The sequence below is a fragment of the Myiozetetes cayanensis genome, unplaced genomic scaffold (genome assembly GCF_022539395.1).
Source record: "Myiozetetes cayanensis isolate MyiCay16 unplaced genomic scaffold, myiCay2020 scf4, whole genome shotgun sequence".
NCBI classification, from domain to species: domain Eukaryota; kingdom Metazoa; phylum Chordata; class Aves; order Passeriformes; family Tyrannidae; genus Myiozetetes; species Myiozetetes cayanensis.
Genome location: NW_026087631.1, coordinates 29,226,676 through 29,239,463, shown reverse-complemented (window position 1 = coordinate 29,239,463; position 12,788 = coordinate 29,226,676). Strand labels below are relative to the sequence as shown.

General features: G+C 42.7%; 1 protein-coding gene across 1 annotated transcript; it reads right to left on the bottom strand.

Moving 5' to 3' along the window:
• Window positions 1-3,187: 3,187 nt before the first annotated feature.
• Window positions 3,188-8,061, bottom strand: SRP19 (signal recognition particle 19). Its single transcript, XM_050328464.1, has 5 exons — window positions 7,979-8,061; window positions 6,695-6,770; window positions 5,663-5,734; window positions 4,537-4,648; window positions 3,188-3,517 (listed from the first exon to the last, which is right to left on the bottom strand). The coding sequence occupies exons 1-5, from the start codon at window positions 8,023-8,025 to the stop codon at window positions 3,384-3,386; spliced, it is 441 nt and encodes a 146-aa protein (XP_050184421.1). The 5' UTR covers window positions 8,026-8,061; the 3' UTR covers window positions 3,188-3,383.
• Between the last annotated feature and the right edge of the window lie 4,727 nt (window positions 8,062-12,788).

Here is a 12,788-nt window from a genome sequence, read left to right as displayed (position 1 = left end):
GAGAATCAACTAAAATTATTATGAATAATTCCTCTAGTCACTCCCTGCTCCCATTTCACTGGGAAGCACTTCTATACCAAGAGGGTGGTTGAACCCTGGAACAGGCTTCCTAGAGAGGTGGTTGATGTCCCAAACCTGTCATTAGTAAGAGGCATTTGGACAATGCCCTGAATATGGTGCTTTAACTCTTGGTCAGTCCTGAAGTGATCAGGCAGTTGAACTGGATTATTGTTTTAGGTCCCTTCCAACTGAAATAGTGTATTCTGTTCCATTCCACTACATCTGTTGCTACAGCTACATTTGCAGCTACAGAGAAGGAAACAAGGGAGCCACAACATCTCTCCTACTCTCAAGTACAGCACATACAAATATCCCAAAAAAGGGATATTTTGCTGCCCCAAAAGGGAGTTCTGGCCAAAAGGCTCTGTTAAACACCCACAGGGAACTGGATGTACACACAGGCAAGTTTTTAAGAACAGCTGTTTTCTGCAGAGACATGTTTCTGTTTTCTTTTGAGACATTTACATCATGGCTGAAGGTTGAGAACTACACATGATCCCATGTCACTGTCACCAAGTTAAAACACATTTCAAAATAACCTTTCAGAGCTTCCTCTCTTTCCATTAAGAATGGAATAATTATGGTTGTGCTTTTGCTACAGCAGTTACATGCTATACATCTGAAAGAACAAACCATCTACCTCCCAACAGTGCTGAATTCTCATTTTAAATAATTTCTTCATCGATTGCATGTATCTTCAGAGCTCCCTAATGCTCAGTGTCAAGGTTCCCATCCACTGTTGACACAGAAATTGTGATAAGGATTGTTACAAGGATTCTGAGCTCACATGTCCATTTCAAATGTTTAATCTTTGTCTAGGTAAAAGGGAAATAACAAGTGTATACTTTTAAATAACTAGACGAGTATCTTCTGAAGGGACACTAGTTCAAAATCCATATTCTTCCTGTCTTGATGGAGAGTAAATCCCACTTATGCATATCTTTGTTAATATTGCCACCTACAGGAAACCACGGGCCACAGTGCCTGATGCAGCACAAGCAAATCCTCACAGAAACCTGTCAAAGCAAAGCAGGTGAAATAAAAAGACGTCCATTATCAAACAGTTTTTCCCTCAAACTTTTTTTTTTTTTAATTCATAGCATTGAGCCCAAAAGTTGCAGTATTTCTGCATTTTACAGAAGTCTTGTCTGCACTTTCAGTCCAGGGCAGGAACTGAGGGGTGAAACTGAGATGAGAAGGGTGCTGAATAAGGGGGCAGACCTGCAGCATAACTTGACTTCCTATCTTGACCTGCTTGTTTTTAATCCTCTAAGGAACATATGCTACTCTCACATTGATGCAACATTTGGGTGGGTCTAGGAGGAGTGCACTTGACCTTGGACACTATTGCACAGGTTATCCATGGATGTGAAACATGGGGTGTGATTAAGCCAAGTGGCTGAAGCCTCTCCAGTGTGGTGGGTGATGACTGAAATGTAAATACGGGGAGCATGGGCAGTGTGATCACATCACGCTACCCCAAATCCACCAAGGCAAGTGCCACGTGCTCACAGTGGAGGGAGCAACCACTGGAAACAGTGGCTGGAAATTGCCTCTGTGCTCCAGGACACCATCCAGGACACCATCCTGGGCCTTGGAACACAAGCCTTATGGAGACACAGTGACCCAGAAAGAATCGAGTCAGACAATGGGACTCATTTCCAGAACAACCCCAGACACTTGGGCCAAAGAGCGTGGCAGTGAGTGATATCATGTTCCCTATCACGCACCAGCCTCTGGAAAGGTCGAAGGTTGCAGTGGGTGGTTAAAGGCCACGCTGAGGGCAATGAATGGGGGGACCTTCACACATTGGGATGCACATTTAGCAAAGGCCACCTGGCTATTCAACACTCAGGGATCTGCCAGTCAGGCCTGCCCTGCCCAACCTAAATTTGGGTGCACTTGGTGGGTTGTACAGGAAGATGGAGAAGTCCGGTGTGTGTCTCAAAGCCAATGAATTAAACTGTATGATGTTAATTACTATGTAACACTGTGAATTACCCCTTCTGTGGTGGCTACATGCCGATCACCACACTGAGGTGCCCGTCTGTGACAGGCTGAATTTGGGGATCTGAACTTGACTCATCTTTTGGTTATCACCACTTCCATCATCACATTAACGGAGAATGGACTTTGATGGAGTCCTAGCACTACACTCCACCTTTCCTGCCTGAAACACTGTTCTGACAAATGGAGCCCAAGGTCACAGACTAAATGAAATCAATGGACTTTTATGGGGATGGTCCACAGACTATGGGAATAATATCTGTTGGTGTATACAAATTCAAAGGGAGGCAAGTGATGGTGCATTGGGAAGTGTGGGACCTGGCATGACATAAATTATATGGAGTAAGAGGTGCCTACTGTCCTTGTTTCAGCTGTGACACACTGATTGTTCCTGAGCAATGCTTCCCTTAAGCCAAGGACTTTTCAGTGCCTCATGCTCTGCCAGTGAGAAACTGTGGCAAAAAGCCAGGACAGGTGACCCAAACTGGTCAACGGCCATCCATACCACAGGGGGAAACTGGCCACTAGGGACTAATTACTGCTGGGGGATGGGCTGAGGATCAGTCAGCAGGTGGTGAGTGATTGTATTGTTTTTTCCCACCCTTTAAAAATTTTTATTAATAATAATTTTTATTATTGTATTGTATTTTAATTATTATAATTATATTTTGCTTTGTTTAAATTATTAAACTGTTCTTACCTACACCCATAAATTTTTTTCTTTCCTGATTATTCACCTCTCCCCACTGGGGGTAGGGAGTGAGGGAGGGGCTGCTTGGTACTTAGTTGCCAGCTGGGGTTAAACCTCATCCAGCCTGGCCTTGAACACTTCCCGGGATGGGGCATCCACAATGTGTATGGGCAACCTGTGCCTCACTATTCAAAGTGTAAAATTTCTTCCTAATATGGAATAGTACAGAATTAAGACAACTGCTTCACTAGCATAAATAAATGGTTTACTATGGCAACCAGTTTTCAGGTATCTGGTCTGCATAAGGATATTTACTTATATTTTAAAAGCTGCATCTTTCTTCTGGAAGGACTAATTCTCCTACCCACCCCACCTGATTATGTTCTTGCACTTTTAAAAGTTGGTGTTTAGCTCTGGACTTGCAGGTTGTGTGTGAAAACAGATTTATTGTTACACAGACACAAGGCAGCTAAATGCATTCCAGTTCTGATAAAGCAGGCAGTTCTATTCAACTTCCCCTCTTTATTTCTTGCTTGTATCTCTCACTTCAAAGCTGCAGCAACATGTCCATCTGCATTTGTTTTAGATGCAGCTATGCAATGTTACAGCGATGTCAGGTGTGAGCTCACTTCTTCTTCTTTCCTTTCCCTTTCTTGCCTCCCTCTCCTTGCTGAAGGCTTTGATCACTACCTCCCATCTTCTGAGTTCTTGTTTTCAGTTTGGGAATGGTTTCTGCAGCATACAGCATCACCGACTTACCTAAAATTACAGGGAGAGATCAATGTACACCTCACACGTTAAGAACAGCAGCATTTTCAAACTTGGAAACTTCAGCCCCACGTCTGATTTCACTTAAACTGGGTATAAAGCCCAGGAGTTCTGCTTCCTTCCCCTGGGTACCAAGCAGCTTGTGAAAAATTCTTGGAGAGGGAGAAGAAAGTACAGAACTGAGAAATATCCCCACAGACTGGAACTGGCATATAACCTGACAATCTTTAGTGTATCTACAACCTTCCTGCTACTCTTTCGCTTCACCTCTTACTGGCCCAGAATACTTGGGACAGAATGATCAGGCAAAAGCTACAAGCATTTTTAGAAAGGCACTGCTGTCCTCCAGAAGGAATATGGTTTTTAAATCATCTCCTTTGGACTATCAGCACTCTTATGCTACTCTAGATTCAGGAGTAGTCTTGCTCTTTCCTTAAGACACATACTGCTTCCCTTTCGCATATGGATTCATTTTCAGGAAAAATGAAAAATACTGCATTATTTGTCATTCAAGATGAACTATTTCTATTAATTAGTTAAGGGCAGCTGCTTCATTATTAATTTATGAAGTCTCAACTGAACTCAGTACTGTATTTTATCAATTTGGCATCCACACTGATGCCTAGATGGTATGTGCAACCTAAGAAAAAAGGTGGAATCTAGCCATTTAAACACCAAATACTCAGTTTTAAATGTTAACAAAACAGTAAGCCAAAACTGAATAGATGCTTTGTTCCACATAGCAATCACACAACATCTCCCATAGTCAGTCCCCTGCTATGACACTGCTGAAGAAACTGCAGGATCAAGGGCAAAATCATTTTACAAACTCTCAATACCCACAGTATTGAGAGTTTGATTTAGTTGACTTACACAGGCAAAGAGATTTAATGTAGCGCTGTAGAATGTATAAAAGTTAAAACTAATTAAACAAACTGGTAACATAAAATAAACAAAGTCTTTCTGGTTTATTAACAGGAGAAGTGCCTAAACCCAGGTACTCTACTCACGTGTTGGAAACTGAGGTAAACATGGGTTGCCATCATCTTGTTTGAGCTGGATTCGTACTCTACCTCTGTACTGCACGTCTCTGTTCCACTCTCTAGGATACATCTTATTTTTCTGTCATGCAAAAGGAGAAACTTATTGTAATGAGCAGTGGAAAATGGAACTGTTTCAGAGGCACTGCTGCAACCAGGCACTGGTGCTGAGCAATTCTGAATAAATTGCTACAGGGACTTCTCTACTTCCCCAGAGGTCTGGACTGCAGGGACACAGGTTTTTGTTTCATCTCTACAGCCACAAACCCCTTTGGACACCTAGAAATAGCAAGTCACAGGTCACAGTCACTGCTTTTGGACAGTCATAGCCTTCATTCTTGATCAAACATCACAGGTCTCTCAGTGGTACTGGTTGTTCTACAGTGCTCTGTTCAACTGCTTCTGAAAAGCAAAGTGGTTTTGTGCTGGTTTTTGGATACCAGTAACGCTCCTAGATGAGGAGATTCTTAGAAATTCTTCTTAGAAAATTCAACACTGTTTTAAATGAGTAATTACTTCAGGAAACAACCTGTGAAGTTACCTCTCTAGAAATCCAGACTCATTCCCTATGAACAACAAATTATTTGCATGTATTGTAATAAAAAATTAACATTCTCTGGCTAAAATGTAACTCCAAAGAGCTATGAAGACTCCAAGCATCAGAATCCTACTCCTGTACAATACAGTCATTGCAAAGGTAACCAACCTTCATTAAAAACATGCCTTTTTAAAAGCTTAATTTGCAGAGTTGCAGCTTGCAAAATTATTTTTTATTCTGATACACTTTCAAACACCCAGTATAGTCTTTTCAGAAAGACAGTAAAACAGAACTAATCTTTCCATAAGCTTAAAAGTTACATTATCTATGAAATCTGAGATATTTCTAACTTGCATCAGTTTTCCAACATTTACTCCATGATTATGGTCAATTATCATTCAAAGCAAGCAAAGCTGGTAACAAAACTTCTCAAGTGCAAGTTATCCTGTCTATAAGGAAATGTATAATGAAAAAACAGAGATATATCCCAGGTTTGTTTGTTTGTTTTAGGGGTTTTGGGTGTTTTTTTTTTGGGGGGGGGCTTTTTTTGAAAATTACCTCTAATAACACATTGAATCCAACTGCTGCACATACATCTTGGATTTCTGTAGATGTGGGATTTTCAACAGCCTGTTGGAACAATGGGCTACAATTAATTAGTTTTCAACAATGATCTGCCTACATAACAATAGTTATTAGTTTCCCACTCTGTACTCTGTAAATAGAAGAAGCAGATGGGGACAGGGAAGATACTGCACATACTGACACATCTACTCTAGAAGTCATCTGTCAGTGCTTCTATGGTCTAGAAAACATAAAAGAAAAGGGAGAGAGAAGACATTGGGAAACAGAAAACAGAGGACACAGGATTAATAAGGACAGGGAAGAAAGCAAAAGAATTGCTTAGGAAAAGTAATTTAAATTAATTAAACAGTTATGGTATGTACAAAAATACCAAAAGCTGTGAATCAGCAAACTCACAGTAAGGATTGAAGGAGGAAAGAACAGAAAATTTCTAGATCTTTGATTGGTAACTTGCATGCTCAAGAAAGATTTTATTTTTAACTATTATCAAAAAACCCTGGAACTCTAAGCACTGAGAAAAGTCCTTTATATTCCCAGCACTGCTTGTTAGTATTATTATAAAGTAGTGAAATGATGAAAAACTATTTCAGGACAGATTAAAACCAACAATAACTACCAAGTTTATGTGCCACATGCATTTCAAGTTAAAAGTTGGAAAGCAGCAGAGGGGATAGGACCCAGAGTAAAGGCATAGTCTCTGAAAAACAATCATTAGCTAACTATTCTTTTCTGCACTGCTTTCAAATTTGGCAAACTACCTGTATCCGAAATTGAGAGCATTAAGCTCCTCATTCACCTGTTTGCCCAAGGTGCTGCTCACATTGAAAGCAGACACTTCAACCCAGCGCTCTTCTCCTAAACTCACATGCTGGCACCAGGCTATCTTCAAACAGTGTAAATTCCATGCTATGGGGGATCGGAGAGATCCGAGATACATTTTCCAGCTCTCTACACAATACTGCATAGCAAAACAAAACACCTTTTCCCTGCCACCCACAAAATTACTTTGTCTATAGGAATCCTCCTTCCTTCTGCTATCGTCTTCTTGTTATTCAAATATGCTGGATAAATGCAGATGAATCTAGGAAGCGAAAACAGCGAGTTTAAGTAAATGACGTCAACTACTTCATTATTCATGCAGTATTTTCCTAGTAAAAACAAAAAATAAATCTCATGGCTATAACACAGCAGTTCTCATAAGAACAACCATTTATTTTCCCTAGGCTGATTCATAAAATGTTGCAAAATCACACTTGGAGTTATCATAGGCACTGCGGGACCATTTGGCTGAGATGTTCCTTGCACGACACCACTTTTTGGGGCACTGTGTGTACAATGGGTAGCACTACCTATTACAAGAAAAAAAAAAAAAGAGGCTCAAACAGGACATTTTGACCCATTTCTCACACCCCTAAAACCTGGCAGGGTACACACATCTTTCCCCCAAAAGAATTAAAGAACGTTTCCTGAAATGGTTTCATTACACTAATATTTAACTAAGTTCCTGATAGAAGGAAGACACAGGGTTCTTTTCTGCTATAGTTCTGCCTTTCTGTGTGCTTTTCTGACGGTGGGGGTTTTTTGTGTGCGTTTTGGTTTTGATTATTTGTTAGTATTTGGGGGGGTTGTTTTGTTGTTGTTGTTTTTACTCTGGTTTTGTTTATTCATACACAGATCAACCCAGATTTGGGGCAAATTTATAAAGTCATCGAAAAACTGTGTTTGGGAACCTGATCAAGATTTTGCAGTACATTTAAACCTGTCAAGGACGTACGGGGGATGAGGCTGACAGAACCTCAATTACACTTATTACACAATTGAAATGCCAGCTAGGTGAGACCAAAAAAGCGGAAGAACGCCTGCATTTATTTGGATAAGGACCTATGAGGGCATAAGGAAATAAGGAAAAGTGAGTAAATCGTTTGATGTTCACACAGCTGGACAAGGACTGTCTCTGCCTCTCAGGAAACGCTCCTTGCTGCCTCTAAAACCAGCCCAAACCACCTCAGCTCTTGGTATTTCCCCCTTTTTCCTTTCCAGGGGTGTTTCCCTCCCTGCTTGCTCTTTATGAGCCAACTAGTTCTCGTGGGTCCAGCACGGGAATTCCAGTCTCGGCACCGACTCCCCAGACCGCCCACGAACACCATCACCCCAACCACCACTACCCCTTGTTCCACAGGAATTTCACCACCACCCCTTGCTCCGCCCACGTTTTCTGCACCCTAAGTGACACATGAGCAAAGAAACATCGGCAAACAGCCCAGCCCAGCGCCCCCCGGCCCGCGGTACCTCTCCTTGTCAGCCGGGGACACGGTGCCGGCGGCGGCGGCCGCCATGACAGAAGCACCTCCCTCGCAGGCGGGGCCCGCCCCCAGGGCCCGTCCCGGAGCTCTCATTGGCCAGCGGCGCTGCCTGTCACGCGCCGCAGCCTGTCAGGAGGCGCCACGCCCGCCCCGCCCGGGGCCGCGCGCGGCTTCCGCCAGGAATGGCGTCGGGAAGGCGGCTGTGAGGGAACAGCCGGGGTGTAGGGAAACACTCTGAATAATCGATGTAACACAATCCCAGAGGGTGGCGGTGGGGGACAACAAATGCTTCGTTCACAGCGCCCCGGCGGTGCTTCAACCCAAGAACAACCCATCTGATCCAGCGTCTCAGAAACGCGAAGAAATACCTGTTCGGAATTAGCACAGCCTCGCGTGCAATGAAATGAAAAAATAGGCTAAAACTTAATGAAAAAATTATGGGGTCAGGTGCTGGGTCCATTCCTGTCTCACATCTTCAGTAAGGATCTGGGTGACAGGCACTGGCCACACTGGGAGCAGGGCCTGTGCTGCCATCCAGAGGGACATTGACATGCTGGAGAAAGGGGCTGACAGTTCAATAAGGGGAAAAGCAAAGTCCTGCAGCTGGAGAGGAACAACCCCAGGCACCAGCACAGGCTGGGGGCTGCCCAGCTGGGAAACAGCTTGTCAGGACAGCCCAGGTGGACTCCAAGTTGAACATGAGCTAGTGAAGTGCTCCTGTGATGAAGAAGGAAAATGGTTTCCTGGGCTGCATTACCAGAAGTGTTGCCAGCAGGTCAGGGGGGTGATCCTGCCCCCCAGCACCAGTGAGGCCACACCTGGAGTGCTGGTCCAGCTCTGGGCTCCTCAGGACAAGACACAGACACAATGGAGAGAGTCCAGGAAATGGCCACCAAGATCATGAAGGGACTGGAGCAGCTCATCCTGGAAAAGAGAAGGCTCAGGAGGATCTCACCAATGTGTATATACACCTGAAGGGAAGGTACAAAGAGGACAGAGCCAAGCTCTTTCCAGCAAGACCCAGTGACAGGACCAGGGACAATGGGCACACACTGGAACACAGGAGGTTCCCTCTGAACATCAGTAAACTCCTCCACCCTGTGAGAGTGACCAAGCACGGCACAGGTTACCCGTGGAGGTGATGGAGTCTTCATCCTTGGAAACACTGAAAAGCTGTATGGGAATGATCCTGCACATCTGGCTGTAGGTGTTCTGCTTGAGCAGGTGGCTGGAAAAGATGACATCCAGAGGTCCCTGCCAGTCTCAGCCATTCAGTCACAGGGCACATTTTTGTGCACTGTTACACTCCCCAGTTAAACTTCATGCAACAGCTATGTACCAGGACAAAGAACTGAAGGTATTTATTCAATATTTATCCCTGGTGGTGGGGTTTTTTTTGCCTTTTTTTTCCCACCAACACATCCAGCTCCCCACAATGAATCCTGAAGAGGAGGGTGCTGAGACCCACTGCAACACAGTGGTATTCCCAGGGAAGAACTACAAGTACCATTCACAAAAACTTGAGTTTGAGTTGAGAGTGACAGAGAAGCTTCAGAAAGAAGAAGATTCAGAAAATTAGGCATTTGGCCCCGATTAGAAGTTATTTGTCATTTCAGCCTTTTGACTGATGAGCAGTTGTCTTTTGTCTTTGCTCTCAGTATGTCAGAAGTGAATACACTGTACAAAGTATTACAAACACAGAACTGTGTGGCCTCAGCAGATGAAGCTTTTGAAAAGGTGCCTGCAGCTGTCTGGGACCAAGTCAGTAACTTGCAGCACCTCACAAACACGACTCAACAAGCTCCTTAGCTGAAAAAAAAAAAAGGTTTTGAGGTGTGCCAGTTACAAAGGAAGTTTTTGACATGATAGTTGTCCAGTACTACAGATTTTTGGAGGGTTATCTCCAGATTACCATCAAGCTGGCTGATACAGAGTCAAGCGTAGCTTCCTAAGAGGTAATCTATTACAAATAACTGTAGCTATTTTTTGTTGTTTAGCAACAAAACGTTCTCATTTTGTTAATAGTAGTTTGGTAATGGATTTCCTGTATTTTTCTTTTAAATCTCCACTGCATGCACACACTTGCCTATTAAATGACTTTTTGCTGAGATACCTAAGACCTAAAAAGTGTCAGAGCTGCCATTGTGTCTCCATGCAGAGCACGTTAATCTTAATCTGACCATTAATATGAAACAGTCATCATCAACCATGTTACTTCACAGTGTTCTTTTCGCCCTTAGATTTCTGTAATGATTTTAGTTTCTCATTTAATTTGCAGACCAGTTTCTGTTGCATCACCCTGAGCAATGCTGCTTTGACAGTACGTTGTTTAAGGCAGTGACACAGCTGCAGTTTGTGAGTGGCACAGTACCACTTGCAAATTAAGACTGCTCCCAGTCCACCTAGTTCAGGACACTGAGAAAGGTTTTGTGTATTTAATGCTTTATCTGACAGTTGCATTTTATTTTTTTAATTTGAATTAATACAAAAAAGCTCTGAAAACAGAGCTTTTTAATACCAACATACTGGATTAATGGCTTATCTTTTAAAACAGTATTTAAACTTCTGTAACACAAGATACACAGACTGTGACAGTATTTGTGGAAATAACAAAAAATATTTTCTGCACCTTTTTCAGATGGAAAAATGATTGAAAATTTGTCAGAAATTGAGTTTGTGGAATTACAGATTTGATGATACGGCATACATGACTGACCACTCTGCAGATGCTATTATTACATACCAGTCTCCTTCACAGGTGGTAGAATTCGCAGTATCTCGAAACCAGCACGCTGGAAATAAAGCACTGGTTACAGACCTGTCAATCCCCATCATCACCGCAGAATGACTTCATTGAGTATATGGCATCCATTCACTGAATTTTTTTCTAGTGCCATAAGAAATAAATTTCAAAGTTGCATTCTGCATATTTCCAGCCTGAGGAATTCAGAGACAGAAGTAGGTCACACAGCATTCCAGCTCAGGCACGTTGTAGCTGCATGTGCTTCCCGAATATCTGCTATCTCTGACCTCGAGAAATGGAACTGTGAAGCACTCAAAACCTGACAGCTTTTAAACACTTAAATGCAGGATGAAGAGAAGGGATAATTGCTGGTGAGGACAGGGATCATACACATCTGCAGCAAAATGTCAAGACTGGAAATAATGCCTTTGGTTAGCAGCAGGGATACTGGTCTTGGAAAGCTGTGTATAACTTGGTGAGGTTATTCCATCTGCTGAGTGGAAGGGGTGGGGAATGACCACTGCACTACACACATTTCAAGCACAGAATTCCCCCACTGTATACAATGTCATCAGCAAGTCAGGTGTCCTTATTCAGACTCTATTTTACTGTTAATGGTGTCTGGGGAAGAAAAGTAACAAAAAACACCACAACAATCCCCCTCCCCCCCAAACCCACCCCCAAACAAGACAACCCAGTAACAAAAGCCCTGTACAAATATGGAATAGAAATACAAGGCGATTGTGATACACGTTCCAGCAGTTCACCTGGGAAAATGGAGATGCCCTGCATTTAGAAGTGGGAGCCCAAGAAAATTTGGATGGTTTGAGGTGACACAGTCTGTGTGTTTTACTGGAAGTGTCACATACAGATACATACTTATTCAGACCCAGCTTACATGTTCAGTTTTCTCTCACCTGAGGCAACACTGCATAGTCTAACCATACCTATATAGTAATGGGACTAGTGAAGTCATTCAGGAGGGGGTGTATTTTCAGCTGGATTAGTAGAATAAGCTCTGTATTGAACTGCAGATAAAACACAGAAGAAAGAAATGGGACGTAAAGGGAAATCTTTCTTCATTCAATGCTCATTGAAAGGAACAGGAACGGGACAAGGTAAGGATTTTCTCCATCATCTTTATAAGCGATGATTCCAAAAAGATACTAATAAGTAAAATGTAAGATCTGGGGAAAAAAGCCAACAACTTTCAACTATAGAAATATGCTTCATGAAATGTGACTCAAGTTGGAAGAACAGACAGCTGTGAACTAGGTCTGTCCAACAGTGAACGTTCCACAGCAGAGAGAGAAAATAATGCTCTCCTTCATTTAGTTTTCATAAAACTGGTATTTACTTACCATGAAACTTCAACATGCAGAGTTAACTGTTACTCTTGGTATATGCCACTTTTAAAAGACTGTATACATCAAAGCAAGTGGTGTCCCTGCCCACAGTAGGGGGCTTGGAACTAGATGAGCTCTAAGGTCCCTTCCTACCCAAGCCATTCTGTGACTCTCTGATTTTAAATCCATAGAGTACCTTTCAGTTTTAACTGAAATCCCAAATCCAAAATCCTGTTTTCTACATAAGGAGACAGTTTTCTACTGTTTTCAGAAGAAGCACTACCTCATACCCATCCTTCAGAGATCAGCAACATGGTGTTCTTTGTGAATCAGCAGAAGCATCACTTTTGTTCATCTCAAAGGCAGAAGCCTATAAACAGTGTCAGTAGCTTTTTTACAGCATGTGGGATGTTCTAAAGCCACATTTAGCTTACATGTTTCAATCTGTGTTAAATGGTGCCCCGCAAGAGCAGCTGACAAGTGGCCTTCAAAACAGCCATCCTGACTTGTATGGTGTTTAGAGCTGTCTTTTGGATTGTCACCTAGACACTAGCATTGACTTGCACAAATTAATGTAGGAAGTACAACAGACAACAATACACAGTGTTTCACTGAGATACTGGGGGGAATGTTGGGCACCACACTGCCAAGACTCTACCCAAATCCCTATTAGCTGGCAACAGGCGAAGTGGCAAAGTGGCAAAGTA